Source organism: Asparagus officinalis, chromosome 3, assembly GCF_001876935.1.
Source record: "Asparagus officinalis chromosome 3, Aspof.V1, whole genome shotgun sequence".
NCBI lineage: Eukaryota > Viridiplantae > Streptophyta > Magnoliopsida > Asparagales > Asparagaceae > Asparagus > Asparagus officinalis.
In genome coordinates this window covers 28,904,505-28,914,923 of record NC_033796.1, presented here as the reverse complement: position 1 = coordinate 28,914,923, position 10,419 = coordinate 28,904,505, and the positions used below count along the sequence as shown (strand labels likewise).

At 35.9% G+C, this 10,419-nt stretch overlaps 1 protein-coding gene across 1 annotated transcript in view; it reads left to right on the top strand.

Moving 5' to 3' along the window:
• The window catches only part of LOC109834850 (E3 ubiquitin-protein ligase SPL2-like), a 14,005-nt gene extending 12,231 nt beyond the window's left edge, over positions 1–1,774 (top strand). The window contains 2 exon segments of the mRNA XM_020402864.1: positions 6–284; positions 1,451–1,774. Of these exon segments, the coding sequence (XP_020258453.1) occupies positions 6–245 (240 nt within the window). The 3' untranslated portion in view covers positions 246–284; positions 1,451–1,774.

The following is a 10,419-nucleotide window of genomic DNA, read 5'->3' as shown; positions in this document are numbered from 1 at the left end:
GGCAGACTCGAGAGCAACAAAATGAAAGTGCGGTACAAAGCAACAGTGATGAAGAGTTGGGAGATGTACCTGATGGGCAGCTTTGTGTCATCTGTCTTACAAGGCAGAGAAGATCTGCTTTTATTCCTTGTGGACATCTTTCCTGTTGCCCTAGGTGTGCCATGTCAGTTGAACATGATTTGTCACCCAAGTGTCCAGTCTGTCGACAGAGTATTCGGTCGTCCATCAGGATTTATGATTCTTGAGATACGTGGATGAGCTGCAAACTGAGATAAAATCTGAGGGTGAGTTTCAACCTCGATAATATTGTTGGTAACATAAATAATTTATTATGAACTCCTAAATATTAGTTTCTCAGAATTATAGATTATATCAAACGGGTATAGAAATACCTTTATTTCCTATATACATACAAATGCCAAATGTGACATATATGTATATGCATGTATGTATAGCATCATCATCAGCTGTTCACATGAAACTAGTTCAGCTACAGCTCCTGGTTGAAAGTTGGTAGTTCCACTTTTACCATTTTATAGCATGTATAGCCTTTATGTGTCAGGGCATTGACATACATCTTGACTAACCTATGGTTCTGCTTTAAACCTCAAGCCGATAGACTAATTTTTCATCACAAAATCCAATACATCTCTTGAAGTTTAAGCTGTTACATGCAGAAGTTGTATTGTCGATTTGCAGCATATTGGCCAGTTTTTGCGGCACAGTGTTGTTGACTTTGGGAATTGGCTATTAGGCTATATATGTTGTTTAGGGAATGAATCCATCTTTGAACACGGTGTCTGCGTTAGAACTTGGTCTTCTCTGGAAGCAAAGAACAAACAAGCTACTTTTTGTTGAAATATATACTTAGAGATATTTTGGCGTTGTGGTTCTATGTTGAGATACGCCACCATTTCCTTCTTCTCTGAGAGGACTCCCATAAGTTTGCTCTATAAGTCCAGAAACAAATAGCTTGATATTTAGAAGAAATGTTAAACTCATGTGGAACCCACCTGTACGCATAATTTGTATTATTTGATAGGTTAACATTTATTTGCTGCTATAGGAAAGCATAATTATCTAAGATGAGAGATGGAAACTCGTTCCTTCCCCTCACCTTTATGGAGCTTTAGGCTAATAATGTAGAAGCTCTCTCTTAGTACTTTGCCTACAGAACTTGGGACTACTAGACTTAAACCGCTAGAGATTCGGCTTCCGCTGTCTGAATTTCCCATTTCCTTCTTTAAGAAGCCCGTGTTTTTGAAGATATTCTTTAAATGAATATTTTAGCAATCAATACTTTTTTTTATCAGGAGTTTTTTGTGGTGGAGAAAAGAGCAGCTAAGAGATTCACGGTTCGTTCGCTTCATCAAAAACAGATTATAATACCTTCATACCGTATCTGATGGATCCTTCTATTTACTGACTGTTTCTTCATTTTGTTTGCCAGAGCTGCTGAACATTGGGCACGCATCAATTGAAGAACACAGCTGACCGACAAAACTTGACTACTACAGATCATATACAGGTTCATGGTGATAAGAAATTATCTCACTTAGCTGGAAGATAGGTTATATGACTGGACAAGAGCATAAACCTTTTTCAGACGGATGTATCACACTTCTTTTTCATTGCAAGTTGGATTTCTCAATCCAGCTGCGATTGAACAATCAAATTTGTTGTAAGCTTTTGGCCATTTGTTGTATATGTAGTTCATAGGCCGAAGTTTGTAAATAACATGGCTGTAATCTGCTCCTTATAATCTTCAAACCAATCCAATTGTGTGGGATAAACATAGATAAACTGCAGTCAGATGGGCTACTTGTTCGTCTTATTGGGTATATACAGTGATATTGCGTAGCCCACCTGTGCTGGCTGCTACTCGCAGCGCTCAAATACCTTTAGGTGTGTTTGGGAACTTGGATTTGGATTTGGGCCTGGATTTAAAATCCAGGGTATTTCAAATCCAAATAACTAGTTTGGGTTCTGATTTGAACTTAGATTTTAAATCAATTGATTTAACAAATAGGAATTTGAAAGCCCAAAACCCCTGATTTCAAATTCCAACCCAACGTTTGTCATTTATCAAATCCCGACCCGATAACAAAGAGGAATTTTCGTGATCCCCTCTCTCTCTCTCTCTCTCTCTCTCTCTCTCTGTGGTTTTGATCTCGATCTAGGGTTTATATAGTGTTAATAATAATTTTGTTTGATTGAATTGTTGCAGCTATTTAGCCCCAAAACCCTTTTCTTCTTCAACATCGGTGTAATATGCAAGTGCTTTTTTCGATCTTCTCGGCTTGTGATTATGGTAATATACTTTCAAAGTTACAATTGTGATTCTTTCATCTGATTCTTTAATTTGTGATTATTTTCTTGTTGTAGATATTTAGTTTCACTTGGGTTACTTTGGTGATTTATAGGGTATTAGTTAGAGATTGGTTGGTGGGACTTTTCACCTATCTATAATACTATAATTAAATGATAAAGGAAATATCACCTTTATGAAGAAGTATCTATAATTAAAAGTCAGTCTCAAATTTGAATGGAGAAGTATCATGTCGTTTTTTCTTTTAAAAATATATATATCATTCTCTCTTGCATCTTTATGAGGTATTACCTTTTTACAGGACATTTAGAAATGTAAGGAATTGTTCGGCATTAGAAATAGAAAATACACATTTTTTTAGTTTTCCCATATGATTCTATGATTCAAACAAGAAGCTGAAAAATTTGCATCCTGTTTGTATCATTTTTCAGCCAGAGTTCATATTCTTTGTCATCCAGTTTGGAAATCAATAATATATTAGTAGACAATAGCATCCAATGAAGAGTACATGTCCAGTTAGCCATCCATTGTGTCTCGTTTAAGTAGTACTCACAAGCTAGTATAAATGTCCCCTCTGGTGTTTTACTATGGATTTATGTCTCTCTTTGTTCAATTTAAATTCAGAGACTTCAAGTTCAGACAGGGTTTAAACTTTTTTCATCTACATCATGTTTAAGGAGTCCTCGTGCTGCAACGGAGATAAACGCTGCTCGGACAAATCTCTTTTGTCTCAGGACAATACAAAAGCTCATTTGTATGCTTTTGTCTCGGGACAATACTGGACAAACTACTAGTGAAAGCACTGAAGAGAACAGGCTAAGACTCTTATCCTTACCTGCTACAATCCTAGATTAAGATACGCTCTCAGCTATCCAAGGAGCTGCAAACATAACTAGCTCAGAAACGACTATCGAAATCTCCACAATATATAACCTCGCTCAAAAGTTTGCGAAATCCGTAAGCTGTTATATCATCACTTAATTGCTCGTTGTGCCATTCTGCTTCCAATCTTCACAGGCCTGATGAAAGCTAAGGGAAGCCAAATACACGCATTTTCCCACCTTTTTCGTCTTCGTTATCTTTAAGCGGCTGGGGAAACTATATTGTGTGCTTTCTTGTTGATTTCTCTTGTAGACATCTGATTAATACTTATTCAACTCGAGTTCTAATTTTCTTTTGTAATGATCCTGCTGTGACACCCTGATACCTGATCTAGAGCTGCACTGTAATGAAATGTCAGAACACAATTTACACCTTCTTTATAATGGCGCCTTCCACATGTTAAATGCTATAATCACATTATATATTTCATTGTTTCGTAACATGGCAAAAAAGTTTGCGAGTTTCGTGTTTAATGTGTTTATTAGTGCTGATTTTATTCTCTTTATTCTTAAGGAGTAGTTTCTAGTTTTCAGGTCGGACTACTTTTCTTCATCTCAATGTTATTCTTCACAATATTTTTAACCGAATAGTTCTAATTTTTTGATGATTTCTTATGAATGCATTAGGGTTTGGTGATTTTGATGGATTCTTAGCTAATTCAAGTAAGGAGTGCTTGTCTCATCTCAAAGGTACAAATTTTTCATTTTATTGAGAATTCTGTTCTTTTTATTTAGTGTATACTTGATTATGATGCATTTCTAAAATGTATCTTTCATTAGGTTGATCCTAAGGCATTCAATTTTGTAAGTCCTATATTGTGTGTAACCAAAGCTGCAAACATTTCCAAATAGGTGGAAAATGTTGAACCTACTCAATCCCCTTACCGTCCATTCCAATTTCTAGGAATAAAACAGTCACATGTTACCTCTACTATCACAATGATGGTTTTATATTTTAGGTGGCTTTATCTTTTACCACTTGAAACTGGAATAAACATGCAAGATGTAAACGTGTTAAGGACTTGGATATATATATATGTGTGATCCATAGCTACACAAATGCTGATCCAAAACATTAATCCATTAAATAATTACAAATGCTGATCTGTAGATACTTTTCGCCGTGACTCTGATCAAGTTGGGCTTTCCTCGAAGCTAATTGCCAAAAGCTCGCTACAAGTAACGAGTGACAGCATGCTGAGGAATAGCAAATTGGAATTTCAGCCCATATGAGAGATTTTCTTTTCTTTTTCTTATTTTCTTCCTCAAAAAGTTTGATATTACATTATTTGAGTATTCTATTATAAGTATTATTTTCAGACCTAGCAGATGTTATCAATAGAAAACATAAACCATAGGGAGATATATATGAGACCTGTAATTCTGTGAACAAATCTTATGAAGAGTATCACAGAAAATAATGTGTGACGGTATATTTCATTTTATATTTTACAGGGTAATTTGGTATCTCAACCCTTAAGTAAAGCAATACTGGTGAGCATGACCCTTGTAGCTGTTGTTATCTTCACTAGACCTAAGTGATAGCCTAAGTCTGAAAATTAACGATATCTTTTCTACAGTTATAATGAGCTTGGAGTATAAATTAAGTCACATTGCAACAAAATAATCACTTTGCATATAGAATGCTTTACCCCTTTGGTACTGTGGCATATTACAAGCTCAAGCCGAAAAAAGAAGAAAAAGCAGGCTTTACCTTCAAATGAAGTCAGGATGGACCTCCTCTTCAACAATGAAGTCATTAAACATGTTCTCTTTCACATCCAAAAGGATATTGGATTTGGTTTGATGTTATTTGGGCCTTCTCTGTTCTCTGAGCTTATTGCCAGAAGTAGAAGGAATTGTTTTTGTATGTTGACAAATGATTCCTGTGAAGTTTCATGAGGACAAATGATTCCTGTGAAGTTTCTTACTTTTGGTGTTTGCATTGGTGAGCTGATATATTGTACTGAAGGTGGTTGTGCTTTGGTCTCACCTTTTTTGTTTCTCATTGTCACTTGTTGTGGTGTTTGCTTCTATGGTGAATGACTGTGGCTTATAGTATACTCCAATATATTGGCATCTGATGGTTTGTGGTTTGGTACAGTTGCTCTTTTATTGGATGTCTTTGTGAAAGATACTAGTGGAGAGTATATCAAAGTGATGTCCAAGTACGTTAACGGAAAAATTGAAAGATACTTGATATGTTTGTAGAGTTTTCTTCATTTTCATTTTGTTGAAACTCTTGCAAGTTATGGTGGGCAATGAATTTAAAAACTTAGCAAATGTAGTTGTCATCACCAAAATTACCTCAATTTGTGTTTTTTGGTTACTATTTTACACATCTCCATTGCATTTGATGTAAACAAGATGGGTTAAGAGAATAAATTTTCATCAATTTTAAATTCAAATTCATGTATAATAAAGTACCCAAACACTAGATTTTGAAATCAAAGATTTCAAATCCTTTCATTTAATAAAGATATCCAAACAAAAGATTTCTTAAATCATTGATTTCAAATCCTAAATTTAAAATCCCTTGATTTTAAATCAACTTCCCAAATCCAAATCAAAGTTCCCAAACGCAGCCTTAGGCTGGAATGCTGATTTGGGCTTGGATTTGAAATTCTGAGCATTTCAAATCTAAATATCATGTTTGGGCTCAACTTTGGACCATGATTTTAAATCAAGTCATTTTATTGAGTGAACTTGAAAAGCCCAAAGCTGTGGATTTCAAATTTCTCCACGATTGTTGGTATTTGTCAAATCATCACCTCACAAAATCCCAACCCCTCAAAACTCCGACTCCTCTTTTTTCCCCTCTCTCACGCTCGTGTCGAAGTCTGGACTCCTCAAAATCTCGATCTCGATCTCTCTGTATCGCAGGCAGTCTCTTCCTCCTCTACTCTACTCTCTCTCTCTCTCTCTCTCTCTCTCTCTCTCTCTCTCTCTCTCTCTCTCTCTCTCTCCCTCTCTCTACCGTCTCCTCTCTCTCTCTCTTCCTCTCTCTACCGTCTCCTCTCTCTTCCCCTCCATTTGAAACCCTAGATCTGAGCTAGGGTTTTGGTCGTGATCGCCGCGGTTAAAACCCTAGATCTGAGTTAGTACTGTCGACGTGACCCCCATTTATGGTGGTTTATGTCATCAGAAAATTATTTTACCAAAAATTTCTAATTTTTTGATGATTTCATTATGGATATGTATTAGGGTGTGGTGATTTTGATGGATTATTAGCTAATTCGGTTTTGATGAGAAGTGGGATAAATAGAAATCCTAGAATAGGCTAAAAATTTCCAATTCAAATAATCAGCACAGTTGGTAAGTAATCAATGTAATTGCTAATTGAAAAGCAAAAAGTTTACTGTTTAGTGAATACCTTTGATATATGAACTCCAAGACTTCTATGAACACCTGAGCACTTTATACAAATGAATACTACCGGACTCGATGACCTGATTTTAGCCATTTGGTTATTTGATGTGGAGTATAAAACACCAACTTACAAATAAATTGTGTTTCGCTGACATGGTTTTGGATTTCCAAATTCTCAAGTATAATGGTAAAAAATTGACATCATATCAAGAACATGAATAGTGAAATATTATCATCTTCAAAGTAGATATACTTTGCTTTTTATGTATATTTATTATCTTCTGTATACTGATACTAATTCAAAAAGTTCACTAGTAGCAATGTAGAACTAAAGATTGGGTTTAGCAACAAGCGACGTTGAAATAGAAATTTGCTCAAATTTGTAGTCATGCCAGTAATTTTATTGAATATCGTAGGATAAAACAATGGTTCTTTGGGGGATGAAGTACTATGTGCTTGAGTTCACAGTACAAATGGGAATAGATAATATCTATAACCTGGGTTTTAGATGAGGCTGTGACATTAAAATGAAATGATTAATGGTTGTCAATGGCAAATTAACATGGATAGGTCTACAATATTGGTCAAGCAGTTTGGCATGCTACTGTTGCCCTGCGTATAGTATCAGCTCTTGATTCTAATGAGGAAACAAGGTAGGTCTAATGGCAATTCTCATGCAGTTGGATCCTTTAGGGGGTTTAAGAGTAAGAAGAACCCTCTCCAAGTCTTATATTCATTGAGTTTTATAACTCATTCTTCAACTGATTTAGACATAGATTTTGCCTTGTAGGAGTTTCAAGGTTAATTTGTCAAATCTGCATACTTGTGCCACGTTATTCCATATTCCATGCTTATATTACTACAACCTATCCAACTGCTAGTCGACGGACATAGCAGAGGTCAGATGAATGTCCCATTATCTTCTGCTTCTTTAAACTACTTTCTTTAACATTAAAATTTCCAAATTCTTCTCTTCCTATTATACTATCTGGGTGGCAATTACAGCAATCTCATCTCAGATCGTGCACCTGTAGTGATTCTAGAAACCGGAGAGTACTTCTAAAGGAACCTACTCTTGGGTCATTGCATGAGGCTGTGACTGATTTTTTATAGGGTGGAGCTCGCTCCTCTCCAACACATACTGGATCCTAAATTTTTCCAACATATACTGGAATCTAAAATTTTCCTCTTGCTATTTATTAAATTAATCTTGATTACTTTTTTAAAAGGTGTAGATTCTGTTTTTTTTTTATGTTTAATAAAGTAGTTGATTTGTGGCGTAAGGATCTATCTGCTTGTTTTAAAGTAGTTGATTGGTGGTAATTACATGATATTTGCCACTAAGTTTGTGTAAAGTTGTAATCCAAGTCTCACTTGATTTCCACTAAGTTATTGCGTTGTTAACAGTTTATAGGCTCAGTTTGCGCTTAGTGTCAAGAGCTCAGTTATCATTAACAGATTCTAGGTTCCATTTGTACTATGTATACATTATCAGGTTTTATGTATTCATGGTGGAGGATCCTTGCTACATAGTTTACACAAGTTTTTTGCTAATATATTCATGGTGAAGGATCCTTGCACCAGGTTGTATATCATCTAGTGTATTGATTTCCCTAACCAATACTCTCACAGGTCTCACTTATCCGACATTTTGATTTAATTTGTTAGCTTGTTAGCTTGATTAAAAAAATTATTGATCTGCTCATTTTCTTTGCAGGTTTTGGGCTCATATAGTGATGGCATATGAATTACTCTTTTGTTGCTACGGATAGGCTTTATCATACAAGCACTTCTGAATTCTTAGTTGCAATTTCTTTATATCGAAGATACTTCTCTTCTCACATGCTATTCAGTTTGTAACTCTTTGTATTTTTCTTATTAACATTTCTCTTGGTATATCAAAGACCAAATTGACTATATAATTATCAGTTGTACCCGCATTTGAGAAGGTAATGGAATTGTTACTTACTTGCTCTGATATCAACTTATTCTCACTTTGAATATGTGTGAAATATGAAACAAGCCTCAAGTGTTTTCCAGCCTGGATATCTGTGAAATATGCAATGGTAATATATTATTTAAATGTTTTTTTGTAAGATACTTGATATGATTGTAGAGTTTTCTTCATTTTCATTTTGTTGAAAGTCTTGCAAGTTATGGTGGGTAATGAATTTGAAAACTTAGCAAATGTAGCTATCATCGCCAAATTAGCTAAATTTGTGTTTTTTGGTTACTATTTTACACATCTCCATTGCATTTGATGTAAACAAGACAGGGTTAAAAGAATAAATTTTTATCAATTTTACATTCAAATTCATGTATAATAAAGTACTCAAACACTAGATTTTGCAATCAAAGATTTCAAATCCTTTCATTTAATAAAGATATCCAAACAAAAGATTTCTTAAATCATGGATTTTAAATCCTAAATTTGAAATCCCTTGATTTTAAATCAACTTCCTAAATTCAAATCAAAGTTCCCAAACGCAGCCTTATGGTACTCATCTGGCATTCTTTCGGTGGATGTAGGATGTCTGTTACTTCAGTGGTGCTTCAGTAGTGCTACCAAACTTGTGACGTGGTGATCTTCTTTTCGGACGAGCTTTTACATTATTCTTTTTTATGATTCTACTTAAAGACATACAAAAATGCAAGTACTGTTATATGATTTGCTTTTGTTGGAGGAAGTGTTATGACATCATATAACCTAAGTGTTAATCCTCCCCTTGAACTCTCCCCTTGGACTCAGACATGTGTCACATATCAACATTAATCAACAAATCAGCTCACCCTAGAAACGAGGTAACTTGGGCGGCATGGACACTCATCTCTTCCCAAGTTGAACCGAGTCGATGGACATTCTCACTCAAACTCACCCTCTAAGTGGAACCCCCCCCCCCTTCATTCGCTTTGCAAGGCCGGGTGGATAATTTTAGAGGCCGTTAAAAAAGGCAGTAGTTGTTGTCCCGCTCGCAAAGCCGAGTCAAGAGACGGTTTGTCCTCAAAATCTTCATGAACAGCTAGTCATCATCATCACATCTCATGCTACGAGTCTCCATAACTCATCACCCTTTATCAGCACCACGCCCTTTCAGTCATAATCATGTCAAACTCAGTGATGATTCATCTCGTCTGCAGACGGTACCTGTAGACTATCTGCCCATTTAGCTGTTTGTCTGGACTCGGCCGAAGGTACATAAGAACACCCCCCCTGCTGGTATATATAGGCTCATCACCTATTAACCAAGGTATGCCATTTATTCTGGCTAAGTAGGGCAATCTACTGTTGAATAATACACAGTCACACCGAGAACTTACTCAGTTTATTTATTCCCCACTCAAGCTTTATACTGACTTCATCGTCGGAGGAATCACCAAAGCACCCAACTCCAGTCCTCTAACGTGCTTATAGTTTTGCAGCTCTCTTATCCTGACAGGGATCGATCGTCAAAAGGAGATGAGAGGACCCCCTACATCATACATATCAACCCTTAGTCCATGATTCAGGATTATCTGCTAATCCCGCTGTTGAGTCCCAGAACATCAACAAGAAGGAATGCAAATGAAATAGTGCATTGGCGTTCAAATCCAGGATAATACATCATATTTCTTTCTTTGAAAAAAGTATTTCTGCTTCATTAGTGATAAGATGCATTGACGAAACATGGAACTGCCTGAATTCTATTGCAACCTTTTTAACAAAGAAAACAAAGGAGACAATTTCACTTTGCCAAACTCCTCCTTAATTTACAAACTAGCCCCCCTAAAACCCACAGCACAGACCGTTAAAACAGTTGAAGCCCATTACTTCATCACCGGCTTCCAAATGGAACAGAAGGA